Genomic DNA, 24,613 nt, shown 5'->3' with positions numbered 1-24,613 from the left:
CTCATATAAGTCAGCACTTGGTCTCTTCCATAAGGAGTGGGCCTTTTTTATATCTTGGGTGAAATCAGTGACTTTATGAGTTGCGTTTTTGAACAAAGATGGCATGCATTATTTTCTTGGAATATTTATACCCAACCAAAGGAAAGAAAATGAGTTAAAGACAAAGGGAGTTACTGCTTTGCGCTATGTGTAGGTGTGGGTATTGCTGGTGTGTATGAGGTCCTGGACTTTCGGTGATATTTACTGTCAAACATACAATATTAGTGTGTAACAACTACAATGAACCAAAAGGACATTGTAAAGTCTGATTTAGATAATAAAGTTGATGTTTTGTTTGCCAGGTAACAGAAACACGGACTGGTCCTCTTGGCTGCAGTAACTATGACAACCTAGATTCTGTCAGTTCTGTTCTGGTTCAGAGTCCTGAGAATAAGATTCAGTTGCAAGGTATGTAGGTAAAATTTCATTAATTCTCTACAAGCCTGGATAACAATTATCCAGTCATGATTTATTTTCCATTTTTTAAAATAAGCTGCATATACGTACAGGCTATTAAAAACTCTCATTAAAGGCTGATGTCATAATTTAACTGATACAAGAAAATATGAAATTCTAGACCATATGAATAAAATATCAAAATTCTCTTTTCTTCTCAAATTAAGTAACATGTAGCAATTGAAAATCTGTCCTAATATTTTTCTTACATATAGTAATCTTTGTGTCATTATGTAGCAGTTTCTTCGTATGCTTGCCTCAGCTTTGACTTTTTACTTAAAGATTCTTGTGAAAGTTGTAACCATAATTATGCATGATGTAAAATGAACTGTTGACATTTTATATTTAACCTAATATGGCAGTCAAGACTGTATTTTTCTTCTGGTAAATAGAAATGTACTTAAGGATATATAAACAAAATACTTATATTCATATGATTTCCATTTTAAAGATAGATTTTATAAAAATAATTTGCTATTTTCTGTGACTACATATTTTAGATATTCAATAGAGAGTATTTTATTCATAAGCACTTTAAAAAATACAATAGGTATGCATACATGCTCATTCTTATAGGCAGGAACAGGTTATGAATACACGTTTAAACACCTCTAGTTGAACAAGTTCAGAAAAGTCTTTGTGATGACACTTTTTGTCAGAATTAAGTTGACTGATCAAAGAGGTAATTTTGATTGTTCTTCGCTAGTATGCCTTTTTTCAATTGCATAAATTAGAGCTGAATATTTACATTATTCAGTTTTGCATAAAAATGCTTAAAAGTTTCAGAAATCCTACCACTTTTTCCCTTAACTTTGCAATCTTGAAAAATGTATCAATGTCCCCGCATGTTGGCTTATGCCTGCAATCATAGCCCTTTGGAAGGCTGAGACTGGATGATCACTTGAAGCCAGGAGTTCAAGACCAGCCTGGGCAACATAATGAGAAATAAAAAAGAAAAATATTAGCTGGGAGTTGGTGTTGCAGGACTGCAGTCCCAGCTACTCAGGAGGCTGAGGCAGGAGGATTGCTGCACCTGCGTTCAAGGTTGCAGTGAGCTATGACCACACCACCGCACTCCATGGCCACTCCAGCCTGGATGGACATCACTTTCCATGCTGCACATCACTGTCCAGACACTGCACATCATGTTACTGCAGCCTGGGTGACACTGAGACCCTGTCTCTAAAACATTTAAAAAATAATAATTAATTAAAAGAAAAATGTAACAGCATTGAATTGTTTAAATTTATCCTAAATAGTGAATGAATGCCTTTTATTTTGAGTTGCATTAAAAGCACAAAGTTCTTAAATACTTTAACAATTTGAATGTTATTCAATTTATCAATATCAATTATAGATTTACATTTATTAAAACATTTTCTCTAATTTAAATAAAAATGTTGTCCATCAATATTTCCTGCAATTCTCTACTGCTTACTCCTTTTTAATATATGGATTAACTTTCCATCAGAATATGAATTGCAATAAAAATTACAACCCATTTATAACAATTAGTATGACTACTTCAATCAGTTTATTATAAAAATTACTTATTAACAAGATTTGTTAATTTTTGTCTGAATTACTGTGTTCAGTTTTCAAAATATTAAATTGTTTTTAAAAACCCTCAGTCCTCTATCTGTCTAGAAAAATAATTACCACAAGGAATAAATGAAGCAACATTTCTCTTTTGTATAATTTTTTTCTGTTATCTTCAACTAATGTGAGTAACTCAGAAACCTCCATCTCTTTCACTTTTTTTTCTGTTTTCCGTGTCTATATTTTTAATTGTCTATTACAACTTTATTTATACACCTATGAGTACAAAGTCCTTTCTGAAAATAATATTAGGAAGTCAATTTCAAGACCCTCAGTATTTCATGCACTCTTTCTTAAATTTAATTGGTATTTACAATCCGAGTATAATGTTGACTCACCTTTTAAACCTTGCCTTTGTACTAGCGCTCATCTACCTTGTAAACTAATGTGAACAATTTGTTAACTCTGGATCAATGTAACCATGGTACATTCCTTTGAAGGGTATAGATATGTCTGTGTCACCGTATATGGCAATTGAAAACACTAGTATCACTGAAGAATATTTTATTAAGGTAGCAACAGAGATCTTCATGTCTTTTGGAGTTAGTAGGTTAGATATTTGGTCTGATAAATGGATGGACATAGGTACAGATGATAAATAGATATAGATAGTTGCTTGTGTGTTGTGTTTTGTTTCTAAGTACAAGATGAAGTTTTAGAATCTGAGTGTTTGTCCCATTTTGGAATCTTCTGAATTTAGATACATTATTGAAAGAATCCTGAAATTATCACAGTTTTTTGATAAAGACCTTCTTCTGAAACTCTCCTCTTTCAGTAGAAAAAGAATTGTTCCTGAAGTGGAATTTTATCTAAGCAAAGCAAATAAAGCACCAATAATTGAAGTCAACTGGATTAGACAACAAATTCAGAACAGAACGCTATGATTTAACCATCAGTATATGAATCAGTATTTTTAAAAAAATTAGAGATATAAAAGATGGACTTTGAGATCTCATTTTGCTGATAAGATTACAGAGCAGGCGTTTTTTCAAAAATTTAAAAAGCCATAGCTACAACTTCAATTTAGTGATGAAAATATATTTAAGGTAGATAATAAAACGTAGTTATAAGAAAATATTGGCAAATACATATTGAAATATGTTTTGAAATTTCAAATATTGAAAATTGTCAACTGCTTATGAGTATAACACATGAAACAAGGTGCCTCTAAGTGAAAGTGTAACCAGAATAATTAAAAGTCATTTATTAAATTTTGGTAGTAATTTTTTGGTAAAATTTCCAGACCTTGAGAAAATGAATAATTTATAGAACTGAATTAACAACACTTTTCCAAATTGGTTAGTTCCCAACATTTTATTTAAATGAATTTGACAGGACTAGGCTATTTTCAGGTGGATGATTAAATGTAATTTTTAATGATGGTTCATAAGTGGTTTGGCTTATAATAAAAATTGAATGATGCTGCTTCATAAAACTCTTTTTGTTAATATTTGTTAATTTATTGAAACACATTTTCTCAGTGCTTACATACATAAAAATGAAGACGGATAATCATTTACACTGAAGGAAGGGTCACTCTAGCCAAAAAGTGCGTAAACCAATCAACAATAGTCCTATTCAATCATTCAAGTCATATACTTTCAAAAAGCTGATTATATTTGCTTTAAAAAAATATTTCTTCATACTTATAATAAGTGTACTTCTATTGAATTGCATATTACATATGATAGTTATAATGTCAGAAATATTTAAATTTTCATTATCAAGAAATTATATATAGCATATATTATACTATATGATATTTCATATTATTTAAATTTTCAGTAAATACATACATATATACATTTCAAGCTATTTACTTTTATAGAAGATAAGTATGACTATGATTAATAAAAGACATTGATTAATGAAATTTATTGTATTTGAATAAAAATATTTAAGGATAATAGAATGAAATAATGACTTGAAGGAGGAAAGAGATGTGTGTGTGCACATGTGTGTGTGTGAATGTGTGAATAATTTTATTTCAGGAACAATTGTTTTTCCAGTTGAAGAGCAGATGTATGAAAAAGAAGGTCATTACTAAAATGCTCATAATTCACACAAACATATGTCTATACACACACTATACATACATATATACATATTTTATTTTTATATTTGTATATCTTGTGCAAATTTTATTTTAAAAATATGTATTAGTTACCAAATCAACAGGAATTATATTTCATTTGTACATATATAGAGACAGTGTAATATTTTTGTTGTAAAATATACATATTAATAATACCACAGAGTTTACCAACTTTGGGCCTCTTTTATGTATGATGAAAATTTTAAACAAGAGCTTACTCATGTCTAAAGTAGTGTTTATGTTTTCAAAACTATTTAAGGTAGTCCATGAGCAAAATAGCATTGAAGAACATTGACTAGCTGGTCATTTTTACTTAGCTATTTGTCTTGCCATAACATATGCTGATATGCTGTAAATTAATTTACAATTTTTTATGTTCATCGATTTTCTAATATTGTTTTATATTTGTTTAACAAATATCATTTATTTCCTTTCTTCTCATTCTGGGTTATAATTAAATGTGGTTTAGGCCTTTCCATCATAACACAAATCTTTTCTGCTATTTTCTGTATTTTATATCTTTTTGCCCTTTTTATTCCTTTTAAACATATTCTTCTGACATATTTCAGTTCACTAATTTTCTGTTAAATGTCTATTCTGCTGTTAAAGCTATCCATTGGTTCTTAATTTCAAATTATGCATTTTTATTTGTAAAATAGCCACTTGATTTTTCTTTATAATTTCTGGTTCCTTGCCATATTGTCTGTTTTGTTATTAAATTTTTGATCATGTGATTGAAATTAATTTCTCATTCTTGTTTGATAACCTCTATACCATCCCATTTTTTTTATATGTTCATCATATTTTATTGAATTCTGTTGTGCATGAAAGCTTATACAAATATCTTTAAATTATTGATGGTGCATTTTCCTTCAGAGAAGATTTAGTTTTGTTTCAATGCTATTTTAATTCATTTTGGAAATATGCCAATTGGAACTATACTTCAGATCTGGTGAAAGCTAGTGTGTGTGTGTGTGTGTGTGTGTGTGTGTGTGTGTGTATTTCGTTTTTTTCTTTACTCTTTGGTTATGTAGCTCATCTAGTAACTAAATCCTGATGAAGTTACTGTCTCTGTCATGGTTGGTATAAATGTCAATTTGTACTTTGTTCTGGGCAGAACTCTAATGGAAAAGATATGCCCAATATATTAGTCTGTTCTTATGTTGCTAATAAAGACATACTTGAGACTGGGTAATTTATAAAGAAAAGAGGTTTAATTGACTCACAGTTCCACATGGCCAAGGAGGCCTCACAATCAAGACAGAGGCAAGGAGGAGCAAAGTCACATCTTATATGATGGCAGGCAAGATAGAGTTTGTGCAGGGGAGGCCCCATTTATAAAACCATCAGATCTTCTGAGACTTACTAACTATCATGCGAAAACCTTCCTCCATGAGTCTATTACCTCCCACTGGGTCCCTTCCGCGACACGTGGGGGTTATTGCAATTCAAGGTGAGATTTTGCTGGGGACACAGAGCCAAACCATATAAGCCAATATTCGGCTCACTCTGCCTGCGGAATTTCCTTCTTTCCAGGTTAACCCCAGAAATTCTCACTTCGTTTTTGTCCTTGTTATCTCTTCAGACAGATTCTTTTTAATACTTTACCTAGATTTCCTAGTTGGTTCTGGTGAGAAGGTGGGTTGAAAACAAACTAGTCCTTTCACACCGGAAACATTCATATTTTTACTCTCTGGTTCTCAGCTTGTAGCAGTTGCCCTCACATCCTGGCTTTTACAGGAAGCCCATAGGTTCAAAACGAAGCTTTGTTAAGCAGTGTTACAGCACCAGGTGGACCTGTTCTAAGTATAGTGCTGTCAGTATTCCTGCTTTCTTGTTTCTGTACATTACAGAAAAAAAAAAAGAAAGAAAATTTCGTGGCCAGCCCTGAACCACTCTTGAGTTGTTTGTCAGAGCAGGCCAAGCTATCTCTCTAGGAACCAACTAGTTCATATTGGTGGTCTGGTCATAAAATTCAAGTGTTCTGAGCTATGCGTCCTTAAGCCTCTTCTCTCAAATCTCTTTGCTTTTGGAATGGTTTTTCAGAATGTGAGTTTCCTCCTTTTAGCAGTGTATGTATGTATAATCATAGCAGGAATATTTGCGTTTCTAAAACGGAACACACCATTTCTTGTCACCAATCTTTCCTCCCCAAATTGCATCTCCTGCATTCTGTATTTCTTCAAAAGCACTACCACCTTACATATTCAAAGTTGTAATGCAAAGATGTGCTTTATGACTATGAAAATGGTATGTGAATTCTTTGATTTTTTGTGTGCAATTAAGATTAAAATAGATCAGTAGTTTACAAGTTTGTAGTCCACACTCAATTACTGTTACTTTAGGCCTTTTAATAAATATATACCGATACCTGAGTTCCTTGAGCAAAGACTCTGAATTATTCAAATTGTTTTTAGCACTTAAAATTTTCAGAAACATAAATCACTAGGTGTATCTAAAATGTGCAGTAATTTGGTAAACCATAAGACTAGACGATTAAGAAAATTTCTGATTGTATCATTTTATGCCTCTAAGTATTTTAACACTTTTTATTTGCCTTAGATCAAATAAAGTACTATTTAGCAGATTCTCATTATTCCTCTATTACCTTAATTGCTTTCCCTAGCTTGGATATTTTCAATCTTCTTAAGATATTAAATCTAGGCCGGGCGCGGTGGCTGAAGCCTGTAATCCCAGCACTTTGGGAGGCCGAGATGGGCGGATCACGAGGTCAGGAGATCGAGACCATCCTGGCTAACACGGTGAAACCCCATCCCTACTAAAAAATACAAAAAACTAGCCGGGCGAGGTGGCAGGCACCTGTAGTTCCGGCTACTCCGGAGGCTGACGCAGGAGAATGGCATAAACCCGGGAGGCGGAGCTTGCAGTGAGCTGAGATCCGGCCACTGCACTCCAGCCTGGGCGACAGAGAGAGACTCCGTCTCAAAAAACCAAAAAAAAAAAAAAAAAAAAAAAAAAGATATTAAATCTGATAAAAATTAGTCAACTCTAGTATATTTCTTTGTCTTCTACCTTCAAATAAGTAGCACTCTTAGTATCCCACATGGTAAAATTAATTTAAATCTAAATGAATTAATTCTGTATTCCCTGATACAGGAATCCCAAATCCCAACAACATGACTCCCCATTTATGTGTGTAAGCACCTCTTTCATTGTATTCTTATAACTCATGTGCAACGAAACGGTATTACTACTTTGATTTCCAAAATATATTAATGTATACCCCAGCTTTTTATCTGTGTGTGATGTTGTTAATGTATCACTCTTCACCACAATCACTCAATATTGAAAACTCTACATCTGTCAAATAGTGTTCAATGCCTAACTTTTCTTACTTTTTGAACTTAATATAATGGCTTAGCCAATTAATTACATTAATTGAATCACATGTATCTTATATAGTTGAATTATTTATTTATTTTTTTTAAATATACTGCAAATATCTCTGTGACAAAGAAATTTCTCGGTCATCGTCACTTTTGTATCTTACCTGTCAATTTTCTTCAAAACGAGAGTGTTCAATAAATATTTATTCCAGGTGAAATGAAAATTAATACAAAATCGACTATAGAAGTTCTAAGAGTACTTTTTCCAACAATTTGCAAAAGAAATTTTGCAATTTTTCAAGATATTTGTAAATTAAAATTTTTTCTCAATGTTAATCTATGATTTTTATTAAATCAACTTCTAAGATAATAGTCAAGGGTCAAAATTGATTTATTTTGTTAAACAGAAAACATACAAAGCTATAAAAGTTCAATTTCTGGTAAGTAACAATTTGCTATTACCAGATTTTTCCTTAGCTTTGTGTTTATTTTTACCTGCTTATTTGTTTAAATATTTAGTATTTAAGTTTTCTTAAGTAGCCAGAAATACTGAAAAACTACCTTTTCGAAATATCATAATAAATGTTACACCCTGAGAAAACCCAAAATCTTAATTTTACCATATTTTGGAGAGTTTTTTAAGAGATAGCAACTTTACTGAACGTATTTCTAGCAAACTAACAAGCTATGCCACTAGGGCTGTCTATACATGGCAAACATATAAACTGTGAAATAACTAAATCAGTCCATCTGACTCCTATAGTCATTTTTAGTACTCACTCTTGGAAAACAGAATTATATAACTTATATGTTGCTAATGGCATGAGATAAGCCTTACCATCAAAATTCAATATGTATTTTACCAATGGCACAACCCATTATGTGATATTTACATTGATGTGGGCTGATAGTCTACTGCAAGCAAAATGAAAATATTTAAAACAATTTGAAATCAACTGGTAGAAAATAAATGCATATGTGTATTTTCAAAGGTTTAGAAAGATAGTCTCCATCTATATTATGTAAAAATAACCAAATATTGTAATAAATTACATCAAATAGTCTGAGTTTTCAGTCATCTCCATGATTAATCATCTGTATTTCAGAAGTTTATGCAGTCAGAATATGTTGAAAGAGTTATAAATATTTGCAGTATATAGACTCAGATATTTTTCTGATGGTTTAAAAACACATAATTCAAAATTTAATATACTAAATTATTTACAGTTTTGATTGAATATTTTAAGTAAGTATTTTAATTTTTTCTTTAACAGAGTAAATTTGTTTGATTTCTTTGTTTGTTCTTCAAGGGCTTCAAGTACTTCTCCCAGACTATCTTCAGGAACGTTTTGTACAAGCAGCTTTGAGCTACATTGCTTGCAATTCAGAGGGAGAGTTTATCTGCAAGGAAAATGACTGCTGGTGTCACTGTGGTCCCAAATTTCCAGAATGCAACTGCCCCTCCATGGATATTCAAGCCATGGAAGAAAATCTTCTTCGAATAACTGAAACCTGGAAAGCCTACAACAGTGACTTTGAGGAATCAGGTAAGACATGTATTTTAACACTTTTAAATACTGACAAAAATATATTGAAATGGCTAATTTGTCATTTTGCAACAAACTATTACATAGTTGGAAAGATTTTCATTTTTTTATTCTTTCAAATGGCCATTTTCATTGCTTTTATTACTGGTTGCCAAATGGTGCTTTGTGTATCTCTACGTACTATTGGCATTAGAGTTTAGCCTGATCCTAAGTTGATGTATTAGTCACTTAATAAAAAAGTTCTTGCTTTTCTCAGTACAAGAAGTTTTAAGTTATCATCTGATACTTCTGAGGTCTTTCTCTACTTTTCTAGTGGCTGCTGTTTCTCTTGTGCAGCAAAATGAAGACAGCGTTTATTCCGTACCTTCTTCAACATGATTCTCATTAGTGCTTGTTTTCACTTTGCTTATTTTTATAATGAAATTATCTAAATTTTAATTTTATAGTGTTGTGTGAGTTGTGTTATGATTGTTTTATTTTTACTTAGTTAAAACATACATATAAAATTTACTATCTTTACCGTTTTAAACATGCACAATAAGTACATTTATATTCTTTTTCTCCCCTTCATTTTCTTTCAACCCCCACTACCCTTCCTGGCCTCTGGAAGCCACCATTCTACTCTCTATCTTCACAAAATCTACTTTGTTTGGCTTCCACATATGAGTGGGAACATGTAGGTTAGAACATTTGCCTTTCTGTGATTGACTTATTTCACTTAATATAAAGGCCTCTTGTTCCATCCATGTTGTTGCAAATGACAAGATTTCATTCTATTTTATGGCTGAATAATATTCCATTGTGTATATGTACCACATTCTCTTAATCTGTTCATCCACTGACGGGCAGTTAAATTGAATCCATATTTTGGTTATTGGGAATAGTGCTGGAATAAATAAGGGAATGCAGATATATATTCAATATACTGATTTCCTTTATTTTGGATATATATTCAGTAGTAAGATTAATAATATGGTAGTTCTACTTTAGGTTTTTGAGCAAACTCCATAGAGTTCTCCTTAGTGGCTCTACTAATTTATATTTCCACCAATAGTGCAGGAGGGTTCCCCTTTCTCTACATCCTCACCAGCACCTGTTATTGCCTGTTTTTTAATACAACCCATTTTAAATTGGGTGAGATGATAGCTCATTGTGGTTTTGACTTGCATTTATCTGATAATTAGTGATGTTGAGCATGATTTCATGTACCTATTTGCCATCTTTATGTTTTCTTATGAGAAATGTGTATTCAGATATTCTGCCCAGTTTTCAATTGGGTTATTAGTTTTTGTTTTTCAAATTTTGTTGTAGTTATTGAGTTATTTGAGCTCCTTATACATTCTGGTTATTAATCCCTGGACAGATGAATGGTTTGCAAATATTTCCTCCCATTCTGTGGGTTATCTCTTCACTTTGCTGATTGTTTACTGTACAGGGGCTTTTTAGCTTGATATAATTCTATTTGTCTATTTTTTTGCTTCAGTTTCCTGTAATGTTGAGGTTTTACAAACAAACAAAAAATTTGCCCAGACCAATGTCCTATAGTGTTTCCTAAATAATTTTTTTTTTACTTTTATATTTTTAAGTTTTAGATTTAAGTGTATAATTTATTTTATTTGATTTTTGTGTATAGTGAAAGATAGGGATATAGATTTTTTTCTGCATAACATTATCCAGTTTTTCCAGCAATAGTTATTTAAAAGATTTTCTTTTTCCCAATGTATGTGTAGTTTTTGTCAAAGTTGAGTTGGCTGTAAATGTGTGGATATTTATGTGGGTTCTCTATTCTATTCCATTCATCTGTGTGTCTGCTTTTATCCCAGTACTATGCTGTTTTGATTTTTTAGCTTTGTAGTACATTTTGAAGTCAGGTGGTGTGATAATTCTAGCTTCATTCTTTTTTGTTCATTGTTACTTTAGTTATTTGGGTATCTTTTGTTGTTCTACATATATTTTAGATTATTTTTTTCTATTTCTGTGAAAAAATGTCACTGTTTTAATGGGGATTGTGCTGAATCTATAAACTACTTTGGTAGTATTGTCATTTTAACAACATTAATTATTCCAATCCACACATATGAAATATCTTTACATTATATGTGAGTGTTCTTGTACTTTTTTCATAAGAATTTCATAGTTTTTCTTATATAGATCTTTCCATTATTTGGCTTGATTGCTTTGAGGTATTTTATATAGTTGTAGCCATAGTAAATGAGGTTGCTTTCTTGTTTTTTCAGATTTTTTGTTGATTTCTGTAGTTTATTTTGTATCCTGAAACTTTACTGAATGTTTTTATCAGTTTTAACATTGTTTTTATTGAGTTTTTTTTTCTAGGCATGAAATTATGTTATCTACAAACAAGGCTAATTTGACTTTTTCTTTCTAATTTTTATGCTTTTTATTTATTTATTTTCCCTACTTGTTCTGGAGAGGACTCCCCATGTCATGTTGAATAAAAGTGGTGAAAGTAAGCATTCTGATCTTATTCCAGTACTTAAAGAAAAAGCCTTTCTCAAAAGAAAAGGTTATTTTTCTCATTCAGCACAGTGTTAACTGTGGGTTTGTCATACACAGCCTTCAAAATTTTGAGGTGTATTCTCTTTGTACCCATTTTGATGAGCGTTTTTATCATGAAGTGTTGTTCAATTTTATCAAGTGCTTTTTTGGCATCTATTGAAATAATGATACGGTTTGTGTTCTTGATTCTGCTAATGCGATGTATCATGTTTGTTGATTTGAATGTGTTGAACCATCTTTGCATCCCTGGGATGAATTTCGCTTGATCATGTTAATGTGTTGTTGAATTTGGTTTGCTAGTATTTTGTTGATGATCTTTGCATCTTTGCTCATCAGTGATATTGACCTGTAGTGTTCTTATTGCTTTCTTGTCATGTTTTTGTCTGGTTTTAGTATCAGGATAATGCTAACCTCATTAATGAGTTTGGAGTATTACCTTCCTTCCAAATTTTTGGAGAGTTTGGGTAGAACTGATATTGGTTCTTTAAATTTTGGTAGAGTTAGCAGTGAAACCATTGATCCTGGGCTTCATTTTGGTGGAAGACTTTGCATTATCTCTTTGATCGCCATACTGATTACTGGTTTGTTATTATTTTTTTTTTTTAATTTCTTCATGGTTCAATCTTGGTAAGTTGTATATGTTCAGGAATTTATTCATTTCTTCAAAGTTTTCCAATTTGTTGGCATGTAGTTGTTCACCATAGTCTCTAACAATTCTTTGTGCTTCTGGGTTCTCATTGTGTCTCCTTTTCCATTTCTGATTTTATTTAATTAGGCATTTATCTTTTTTTCTTAGACAAAGGATTTGTCAATTTTGATTAGCTTTTCAAAAACCCAGCTTTTTCTATCATTGATCTTATGTATTTTGCTAGTATAAATTTCATTTATTTCTCTTTTTCTTTTCTTATTTTATTTATTTGCCTCTTCTTCTTTTATTCTTAAGCTGGCTAAAGGTTTGTTAATATCTTTTCAAACACCCAACTTTTCCTTTTGTTGATCTTATATTTTTTTAGTCTCAATTTTATTCATATCTACTGTGATTTTTATTATTTATTCTGTTAATTTGGGGTTTGGTTTATTTTTACTTTTCTAGTTCGTTGAGGTGCATTGTTAGGTTATTTGAAGTCTTCATATTCTTAATTTAGGCATTTATTACTATAAACATCCTTCCTGATACAGATGTTATTGTGTATCAGAAGTTTTGGTTTGTTGTATTTTTGTTTTCATTTTTTTTATTTCCTTCTTTTTTTTTTTTAATTGACCCACTAGCTGTCTCGTAGGATGTTTAATTTCTATGTGTTTGTGTATTTTCCAAGGTTCCTCTTGTTTTCAACTTGTGGTTTTTATTCCATTGTGGTCAGAAAAATTACTTGATTATATTTTTATTTTTTAATTTATTCAGACTTTTTTGTTGCTTAAGATCTGACCTATTCTGAAGAATGTTCCATGCACTGAAGAAAAGAACATGTATTCTGCAGCAGTTGGGTGAAATGTTCTGTTAATGACATTTAGGGCCTATTAAATCTAGTGCATAGTTTAACTGTGCTCTTTCTTTGTTGATTTTCTGTCGGATGATATGGTCATTACTGATACTAGGGTGTTTAAATTCCACTGCTGTTATTTTATTTTAGTCTTAGGTATATTTTTAGCTCTCCTAATGTGTGCTTTATATACTTATAGGAAACTGTTGTTGGGCATAAAAATGTTGATAATTGTTATATTTTCTTGCTGAATTGACCCCTTTATCATTTTATATTGATTTCCTAAGTCTTTTTAAATCTTAGATTTGTAATCTATTTTGTCTGATATAGGTATAGCTACTCCTGCTCTTTTGTTTTCCAGTTGCATCGAGTACACTTTTCCACCCCTTCACTTTCAGTCTATGTGTGTCTTTCTAGGTTAAGTAGATTTTTTGAAGGCAACATATAGTTGAGTCTTACTTTTTTATTCATTCAGCCACTGTACACATTATAATTGAGGAAGTGAGACCATTTACATTCAGTGTTATTATTGATAAATAAGTGCACACTACTGCCATTTTGTAGCTTGTTTTCTGGTTGGTTTTAGTCTCTTCCTCTCTTCTTACTTTCTTTGTGATTAAGTGATTTTCTTTGGTAGTGTGTTTTAGTTTGTTACTTTTCATTTCCATGAATTTATCTCAAGTTATGAGGCTTACAAAAATCGTCTTATAGGTATAACAAGTTGTGCTAAAGAGATGACAACTTACCTTGGAAAACAAACATAAGAACAGAAACAAACAAAGGCAAAAACCACACAAAAAATTTTACACTTTAACTCCACTCACCCACATGTTTACTTTTAGTTGTCTTAGTTTACTTTTTGATTTTTGTTTGTTTTTGAGATGGAGTCTTACTCTGTCGCCCAGGCTCGAGTGCAGTGGCGCGATCTCGTCTCACTGCAACCTCCGCCTCCCGGGTTCAAGCGATTCTCTTGCTTCAGCCACCCAAGCAGTTGGGATTACAGGCATCAACCACCACGCCCAACTAATTTTTGTGTTTTTAGTCGAGACAGGGTTTCACTGTGTTGACCAGGCTGGTCTCAAATTCCTCCATTTACAGATTTTTTATGCTATCTCTTAAAAAGTTGCTGTAGCTATTATTGTTTTTGATAGACTTTACTTTTGGGCTTCATGTAAACTTATGAGAGAATTGCATACCAAAATTAAAGTGACAGAATATTCTGGGTTTGTCCTTGTACTTAATTTTACCATTGGGATTTATGCCTTGAAAACTTTTTTTTTTTTTTTTTTTTTTTTTTTTTTGGCATATTTGTATGCTTTTACTTTCAGATTGAAGAACTTCCTTTATCATTTCTTGTAAGATGAATCTGGTGGTAGTAAATTTCCTCCATTTTTGTTTCTTTGGGAAATAGTTTATCTCTCCATGTTTTAAGGATGCCTTTGCCTAATACAATATTTTTTAGTTGCAATTTTTTTCTCTTTGAACACATTGAAAATGTCATTGAGAAGTTTGTTGCCAGACAAATCGAAGCTCCTTTTATGTCTTTTATGTTATTTTCTTCTTTTTTTTTTTATTTTTTTAAATTATACTTTAAGTTCTGGGTTACATGTGCAGAACATGTAGTTTTGTTACTTATGTATACATACACCATGGTGATTTGCTACACCCATCAACCTATCACCAACATTAGGTATTTCTCCTGATGTTAACCCTCCCCTACGCCCCCCACCCTGCGACAGGCCCCAGTGTGTTGTTCCTCTCTCTGTGTCTATGTGTTCTCATTGTTCAATTCACACTTATGATTGAGAACATGCAGTGGTTGGTTTTCTGATCTTATGGTAGTTAGCTGAGAATGATGGTTTTCAGCTTCACCCATGTCTCTGTAAAGGACATGAACTCATCCTTTTTGCTTCTTTTCTCTTACTACTTTTAGGATCCTCTCTTTTTCATTGATGTTTAGGAGTTTGGTTATTATATACCTTGGAGGTAGTCTTATTGGGTTTGAATCTGACTAGCATTCCCAGATCTTTCTATAGCTGAATATTTCTCAAGCTTTGGAAAGTTTTTCATTATTTATTTAACTACAATTTCTACTCCTTGATCTTGCTCAGGTCACTTTTGAATACCAATAATTCTTCAATTTGGTCTTTTGAGGTAATTTTCTGTGTCATATAGGTGGTCTTTGTTCCTTTTCATGTTATTTCGTTTGTTTGTTTTCCTCTGACTGTGTATTTCCTTTTATTTTTTATTTATTTATTTTTTTCAGAGTCTCACTCTTTCACCCAGGCTGGAGTGCAGTGGTGCAATCTTGGCTCACTGCAACCTCCACCTCCCAGATTCAAGCGATTCTCCTGCCTCAGCTTCCTGAGTAGCTGGGACTACAGGCATCCGCCACCACATCCAGCTAATTTTTGTATTTTTAGTAGAGACAATGATTCACCATGTTGGTCAGTATGATCTTGATATCTTGACCTCATGGGCCACCCACCTCGGCCTCCCAAAGTGTTGGGATTACAGGTGTGAGCCACAATGCCCGGCCTTGACTACGTATTTTCAAATAGTCTTTTCGCTCACTGATTCTTTTATCTGCTTGGTCCATTTTGCTGTTGAGACCCTCTAATGAATTACTCAGTTCAGGAAATGTATTTCTCTATTCCATGATTTCTGTTTGATTTTTTATTATTTTAATATCTTTGTTAAATTTCTCTAATAAATTTCAGAATTGCTTTTCTGTGTTATCTTGGAGATCACTGGGTTTCCTGAAAACTGCTATTTTGAATTCTTGGTCAGAGAGCTCACAAATCAGCATCTTGTTTGGGTCAGTCACTCAATTTTTGTTCTGTCTTTTTGAAGAGGTCATGGTTTCCTGTTTGTGTTGTTTCTTATGAGTAAATGTCTGTGAATTGCATTGGAGGATTGATTATTAATTCTAGTTTTATCTGTCCAATTTGTTTCATTTATAGTTAAATGTATTTGCTCCTTGATTCTTTGCTGCTAGATCACTGCTTTATTTTTGGCTCTTAATTATGCCTGAAGCCCCTATTTGCATTGCCGTTGTAAATATTGAGAGCTCTGGCTGTCCTGAATGGGGTTGGTCCCAAAGGGTTTATCCCAGCACTGTGTGAAGGTGACAATACATGTTCCAGACAATAAAAAAAAAAAACAGAATGATGGCTTCAACAAAGTCTTTTGTTGTTGTTGTTGCTGTTGTTGTTGTTGTTGTTGGAAATTACGCTAATTACACAATGAAAGGGTAAATAGATTTAGGAAGAGTTAGTAAATGTAGGCTCCCTTAAGATTTATTTGATCAAAATAGAGCATAAAAACAACCAAAATAATGGAAGAAGAGATTGGTGAATAGAAGGGACTAGGAAGGGGAGGGGAGGTATGAAGAGGTGATCAAATGTTACAAAGTTTCAGTTAGACAGAAGAAATAGGTTTTGAGATCTATAGCGTAGCACGTTGACTATTGTTAATAAAAATATATGTCTCAAAATTGCTAACAGAATATATTTCTAATACATTTCAAATATCCTCATCATAAAAATAAGTATTTGAAGTGGTAGATATGTTAATTAGCTTGAATTAGTCATTCTTCATTACATACATATATAATAACATCCAATTTTACCTCATAAATATATACAATTATAATTCTTCAAATTACAATAAAATACACATCAATTAAAAATGATTTTAAAATTGTGGTATATTTACACAATGGAGTTGTATAAAGTTTGAAGGAATGGACTAGCCAAAGTATGAATAAATCTCTGAAATACCACATTGAACAAAAGAAGCCAGACTTAAAGACACATATATGATTCCATTTATATTAAGTATAAAACAAGCAAAGCTTACCTGTACTATTACTATTACAGATCAGGGCAATGATGCGTTTGTCTAAGCAAGGGCTGATGTGATGGTTGAGAGTCTGAGAGGCTTTTATGGTACGAAAAATTTATTATTTCTTTATCTACAGTCTGACTATATGGTGTATATAGTTTTTGAAAATTCTGAGTTATACACTTACAATATATATATTTTTCTGTATTCATGTAATTTAATAAAATAAAAAATAAACACTTTGGCAACTAAATAATCTGAAGGACATAATGACAGAATAATTGAATAGATTAATATTTCCAAAGTTCACTACATGTTATATGTTTAAATTTGTAGTGAATTGGTAAATATTTGATCTGGAGCATTCATTGACCAGAGATTTTGAAGTACTGATTAGAAGCCAGTCCTAACAAAAGTCAGACTTTTTAATCTTATCTCACATTTGGACTGTTCATCTTAGGTTTATAACCAAAGGCTCTTGCCATAGTGATTCAGTTATGTCAATATTGGGAAAACACTGATCTACAGAATAAATCTATTTTCTGATATAATATCCCTGAAACTATTTCTAATATTGAAAATTACAACATTGAATTATTTGCTGTTATCAGTGGTGGAATGTATTTAGCTGATTCATATTTCGCTTGAAAAGTTGCCCTACTTTGCTGCAAACTTAATGATTCATCACAGAAAAATATTTATATTATTTTTAATTTAAGTATATAGATAGTTAAATAATGAACCCAAAGTTTTATTCATAAATTATATCTTCAGTAAAACCACATTATTGGAACTAAACAATTGGTAAGATACTATATTTGTTTTGGACTCCTTTTAAAACTAGTAAAATATATGAAAGAGCACATGTAATAGTTTTGAGAAAAGCTTTTGATTGAGAGAAACTTTTTCTTTCTTTCTTTTTTTTTTTTTTTTTTTTTTTTTTTTGCCTCATAGAAATAAACAAAATGTAAGAAGTAATTAGGCAGCTAGTACATTGGGAAAATAATTCTAAAATATTCTCATCACTCACAGGCTCTTATAAGTTGATGGTCTTTATTCTAAGTACCATGATTGTAAGGAAATGCACCAGCTTATTTCATTTCCCCGATGGTTGGGAAAGCAGCAGAATTATGTGCAAGTGCACTATTTGCATGTTTCTGCTGGGAATTCTTGACTTTTAGGTGCAAGACATACTAATTCATCTGTTCTTATCTACATGCTTGAAATTCAAATGCTGTTATACTTTACATAGACAGTAGAAATTGGAATAGAGTTTTAGGTTACTTTCAAAAGTTGATTCAATGTAATGTGAAAAATTAAACAAATGCAAGTAAATAGCATATCTGAAAGTTATTTTTATTAAAACAGAAAAAAATCAATTTATGTTTTCTATTTTATTAAAAGAGAATATTCATTTGAATTTAGGAAATCTCCCTTAAACGTAAGTAGCAACATGAAGTGTGTCAGAGTGCATACCACAACAATATAGAATGCTAATAACTGGTACCGTACAAAAAGAAGAAAGTAATTTGCATATTTCATTAGGTCAAGATAACCTGTTTGTAAATGACTTTCTGTTGTTTATGTTTCCTATTTTCACCGAGTATAAAATTCAGTCAGTAGATAGGATTAGCACAGAATGCTAAGCCAATTTTATTTGTGATTATATTTGATTCATTTTGTTCTGTAATGGGCAAGTCCTGGAAAACACACCTGTTACAGCCGGTAAATAAAAGTGTCAGGGAATTTTAAAATAGAAGTATTTATCTTTTCATGTCTTGCAACCTGAGAAAATTCCTAACTCTAGTAACAATATTTGTAGAAATCCATTTATCCTCTACCTTTACATTTTTAGAAAATAAATTGATATTGTTTAATAAGAAATATTGGTGGCATATACATAATATTAATTACAATAAAAGATAGTGTAGAATATATATATATATATATACACATAAATACAGAGGCAGAAAAAATGAAACACACAAAAACCTCACAATAGTAGTAACCATATAAAAACCAATTTATATGTTACAATTAATTAGACAAAGATCGCAATTTTGTTGGACGTTACTTAACCAATGTCTACCCAGATGTGGATCAAGGATTCAAGCTTACTGAGAAAGTTGGAAATGCAAATCTGCATGCATATTTTAATGACTAAAACCAAAAGATTTATGCAAACAGTTACCAAAATTGCCAGAAAAAATGAATAACTACTACATATGTAAAAATACATTATCTTTTCCAAATAACATTCTGAGGTATCCTCAGTTTTTTTGCATAAATAAAAAACTTCACTACTTAAGTTATAATTATGAAATATAGCAATATTCCTGCAATTAATAATTCTAAGGAAAAATAAAGAGATTTGTCTATATCAATAACAGATATTTTACAAATGTTTTGGCATGGCATTTTTACTCTTTGGAAAAAATGCGTTACCACTTGGTGTATAGAATATCTAAGGTGTATTGTATGCTGTCAACATACGTTTTTATCAGCATCATGTCCTATTAAATGTGGAGATATTTATTTGATGATCTGAGAATGACAGTTGGCAGCCATTTTGTATTGGCAATCATCTAGGTGTAACTGTTACAAAACACTATTTTGACACTTCATCTGAAAATAGGTAAACTTTCTAATGTTACAAAGTTAAAAATTTTGAATACTGCAGTATTGCAAAGATTGGGTTAGCTAGATTTACAAACTGTTGTGCAAGAAAAAATACATCTTTTTTGATTTTATGCAGATTGCTAATTTTCTTTATCAAAAATAGTTTTTCTCTCAGATGATATTTGACCATCAGTTTATGGAAAGAGGACATTTTCCAGGCAAATAAGTATATCCAAATAAAATATTTCAATTTTAACTAAGATAATACTTTACATGTTGTAATCTTTAATAAAATCTACTGTCTGTTGCTCAATGTTCATTATCCTTCTTTGCTAGTAAAGTATTCCAGATTTTTTGGAGGTAAAACCTACATTTAATTTTTATTATTGCATAAAGTATGAGATGGAGCTTATATTCATATCCAGAATTGCTCTCTGATTAATGCACAGCAAGCACAATGATCTATTTCCCTGTTTACGAATATCAGTTCAAGATACATAAAAAATCAGGCCAATGAGACCCAGAAATTTATTTCATAGGGGTATTTGGGGAAGACACAAGATTTCTTTCCTTCACAATAGCTACATGTAATGCTATTATCTTTTCCTCTTAAATGGAAAAGAAGAACATACTTATAAAAGTATTAGAGAGCTTTCTTGCATTTGTAAGAGTTGTAAGGCATTCAAGATAGAAAAATATTTCTTTGGCTATGTCAGCGAGTTGTTGAATCACTCCAGCTTCAAGTTTACCTTGCCTCTAGAGTTTCAATTACATTGGACAATAAATGTCCTTCACTGTTAAGTCAATTTGAGATGGTCTGTCATTCAGGACAGGCTAGGTAATCCTGCAGTAGTAAAGAATTCCCCAAATCTGTGAGTTATAGCATGAATTATAGCATTAACTTCTTCCTAATTTGTTCCTTGAAAGTTTGCTATGGGTTTTGCTATGTCTTCTTCCAGAACTCAGGCTGACAGCAACCCCTAAAGGCAAAAGTGATCATGAAGGCAGAAGGAAAAAAAAACCCACAAGCAATGCATACACTAAGTCTTAAAGTTTCAGCCAGAAACGTGATAAAGGACACACCTGCTAGGATTCCATTGGCCAAAACAAATAACTCATAGTTAATTCAAGGAGGGCTTTTATCCCTGAAAGAAAACCTGAAAATATGTGAGAAGTTCCAGTGACTCTACAGTGCACTGTTCTAATCACAAGATACTCAGTTTACTTCTCGTCCCAGAGGCAGGACGCTTCACCTCATCCCCAAGAGAAACGGAACAACAGTCACATGAATAACTGAGTCCAGCATGATGAGTGAGGCTTGGCAGCCTCCTCATCAAATCCAGATGTAGTTTCTTTTGCTATCAAGACATGATCCAAAAGCAAGTTATTTATGCCAGAAATATTATGTACCAAGTGAGAATTTCTCAGCATAACTATAATAAGCACTTCCAGTCAGAAGGAAGAAAACAGAACACACAAAACAAACTCAAGCTGGAGCAGTTCTAAAATTTTGAAGGCCAGAGCCTGAAGGTGGGGAATGCTCTTTGAAGATTCCTTGGTTTTTTTTAGCTCTCTTGTCTACTGCTTTTCATGGACTCAAGCTCCAACCTGTGAGTAATCCTTTCTATCCCATTATCCTCCGTAGCCACATCGGAGATGAGAATTGGAGAATATGCTTGGGGGATAGCTCTCTCAGGTTGCTTTCTGCCCAGCCGGGACTCATACATTTAAAATTTTAAACTTCATATTTTTTTTTTGGCAGTATAACTCATGTAAAAATTAACTGATCTTTTGACAGAGTTCAGTCAGTTTATGTCAATAGCCACAAACACAGTCTTTCCTAAATATGTTTCCCCTATTTTCTTTTTATCCACCCTATTCCTCCCTCCTTTCTCTCTCATTTCAATTGCACAATTTTATTAGAATTTTACTTGGGCTTTGGTATTCAATGGAGAATCTTTTCTGGGTGCCACAACTTTTATTGGACATTATCCCTAATGTCCAACAAATTAATTTATTCATGGTCATGGCAAGGGGCATGAAAGCCAACCACGTACGATCCTTGCTATGAGACTGAATTTTAATTGGCCATTGTAACTCAATTCGTTATTTTATTACTGGGAGTTGAGACGCAGTTACCTCTTTCAACTCTACCTGATTCATAGTCTCTCAATTCTCTTTTATTCATGCTGTCAAACTCAGCAATTATTTCTAAGTTTGAGGTCGTATGTCAGACAAGAAATGGAGGTAGTTCCACAGAAGCACACAATGAAATATTATCTTTGGATGAGGACATTGCAGTTCATTTTGCTCATATCACTTGTCTATTGTGTATTGGTTGTGAAATCTTCTTTATGTGTTCTCACCCCCGGATGGGGGCTCACTGTGCAGCCATTATCTGGAGCTATGTATCACCATGACAGAGTGTAATATGTTGCCATACTTTGGCATAAATAGTTACCAGCAAAAGAACTAGCAGTCTTTTTTTCTGACATCTGAGTCTGTTGGGTATACACTATTCTTTCCTAGTTACAGGTAACAGTTTCCCAGCTGTTTCCTCATGGCCCAACATGGATTGTCATCATCCCCATTTCAGCCTCTTCTAAAGGGTACTTGACACCTTCATGATCCACTGAATCCATGCCACAACTGTAGGGTTTTGCTTTTCTTAACACTATCCCTCCCCTCCTTTCCTGGGTCCAATTTCTATATAAGTTAAAATCAATTTGCAATAATAAACAACCCTAAAATCTTAAAATGATATGAGCAAATATCATTTCTAGCTCACATTACATGCCCACTACGGGTTAACTGGAGTCTCTTCTCAGCATTGACTTCACTCCTGGACTCAGGCTGATGGAAACATCACTATCTTGAATGATTTAGTTATAGAGACAGTGGGAAAGCATACAGATAATCGTCACTGGCTGTTATGAAATGTGTGCCTTGCTAATTCGCATTACTTATGATCATATTTTATGGCCAAACCTAATTTCAAAGGAAACAGAGAAATTGCACTTTAAATTGCCTGGAGGAGAAGATGATTCAGAATATTTGCAAACAGCTAGAATGTCAGCCACAGTTGACTTTTCAGATACAAGAAACTGAAAACATCATAATCTGTATCATCTGTCCATATAATCTCAGATGAGGATATATAAGTTTTTCTCTTGCTATCTGATGTTTTCCAGTCTTCTATACTTGCAGGAAAATGAGATGTATCTGTAGTTGAAGTGACCTTTGATTCATTCAATCCAGGGTACTCATCACTTTTTCCAAACCAAATAGCTGAAAATAAGATAAACCAAGCTTTACTAGAAAGAAGTGTTGTGATCATTACAAAGTCATTTAATCTCTTAAAATTTTGGCTACTTCATTGGTCATTCAGTAACTTTTTTTAGACTTGATGAACTGGATATAAAAGTCTAATTCAAAATTAACAATCATATAATATTGCCTTCTCATGAGTAAAAGTTTTTGATAATCATAATGCTTGTATTTATAACATAGCTATTTTAAAGGATTGGTAGTTGGAATATAAAAGTAAAGGAAAGAAAACAAACTTTTTGTAATAACAGTCTCAATCTTGATTTACATGGTATCAGTATGTTTTTAATTTATCGTGATGATATGCTCATTGCACTATACTGTAATTTGTCGATATCTCCAGTACAAGGGATGGTATTTATCCCCAAGATTATTATGCAAAACCAGTTTGATTTCTGCTGCTAATTGTTTTGATTGGTCAGTCTTTCCGTTATGACTTATCAATGCCTGACTGTACCATGTTTAAAATATTATGAATATCACCTTTGTCATTACCAAATTTTGCTCTGTACTTCAATTAATTTTTAACATCATCTGACATAGATGGTTATGGAGTGCCAAACAGGTGTTTTATGTAATGATTTATGATTTGGATCTCAAATGTCTTTATGCCAAATGCCCTCTACCTGTTCCAATTGGCCTGATGTTTTTCTATGTTTAGATCAGTGCCATCATTCCAAATATCAGAAAAGAGTTTGACATTTTTTGAGGGAAGAGAACAACATATTTCTTTCCATTGTTATATAAAAGCTATTTCAATGTGCTATATATGGAAGATACATTACATATCATATTATATCCTGATTGAGTGATGAATGAGATAACAAATATATGTGTCCAGACATTGTCTATGCATTTGATTTGATTTACTTTATTAAGTGTCTCTAAGAATGTCATAGTAATTGTAATCCTATTCATCTTTTCAATAGGCGTAGTCTAAAGATCAATTTTAAAACACAGAAATACTACCTGTATTACCCAGGGTTCTCTAGAGGGACAGAACTAATAGGATACATGTATATATTAAAGGAAGGTTTTTTGTTTGTTTGTTTGCTTGCTTGCTTGCTTGTTTTTGAGACAGAGTCTTGCTCTGTCACCCAGGATGGAGTGCAGTGGCATGATCTCAGATCACTGCAATCTCCACCTCTTAAAGGGAGTTTTTTAAGAAGAATTGACTCACACGATCACAAGATAAAGTCCCACAGTAGGCTGTCTGCAAGTTGAGGAGCTAGGAAAACAATGGTGGGTCAGTTTGAGTCCAAAAACCTCAAAAGTAGGGAAGCTGACAGTATAGCCTTCAGTGTGTGGCCAAAGGCCTGAAAGCCCCTGGCGAATCACTGGTATAAATCCAAGAGTCCAAAAGCTGAAGAACTTGGAGTCAAATATTTGAGGGCAGAAAGCACCCAGCAAAGGAGAAAGATGGAGGCTGAAAAACTCAGCAAGCCTGGTCCTTCCACATTCCTCTGCCTGCTTTATTCTAGCCATGCAGGGCAGGTGATTAGATGTGCCCACCCAGATTGAGGGTGGTCTGTCTCTCCCAGTCCGCTGAGTCAAATGGTAATCCCCTTTAGCAACACCCTCACAGACATACCCAGGAACAAAACTGCCCATCAAGTTGTCACTCAGTATTAACCATCACACTAACTCACTGTTACTTTAAATTCTTATACAGGTATTTTGAGAGTTTTTTGTTTTGTATTATTCTTTGTCATTCAGATATGAAGAAGATCATGCATGACT

General features: G+C 32.6%; 1 protein-coding gene across 2 annotated transcripts in view; it reads left to right on the top strand.

The window, feature by feature from the left end:
• The window catches only part of BRINP3 (BMP/retinoic acid inducible neural specific 3), a 393,483-nt gene that overhangs the window by 246,754 nt on the left and 122,116 nt on the right, over window positions 1-24,613 (top strand). For both annotated transcript variants that reach the window (XM_023203373.3, XM_023203374.2), the window contains 2 exons: window positions 342-447; window positions 8,847-9,083. In XM_023203373.3, coding sequence (XP_023059141.1) covers window positions 342-447; window positions 8,847-9,083 — 343 coding nt within the window. The remainder of the gene's footprint in view (window positions 1-341; window positions 448-8,846; window positions 9,084-24,613) is intronic.

This window comes from Piliocolobus tephrosceles, chromosome 1 (genome assembly GCF_002776525.5).
Source record: "Piliocolobus tephrosceles isolate RC106 chromosome 1, ASM277652v3, whole genome shotgun sequence".
In the NCBI taxonomy this organism is placed as follows: Eukaryota; Metazoa; Chordata; class Mammalia; order Primates; family Cercopithecidae; genus Piliocolobus; species Piliocolobus tephrosceles.
The sequence above is the reverse complement of the archived record's forward strand: the minus strand, read 5'-3'. Positions and strand labels throughout refer to the sequence as shown.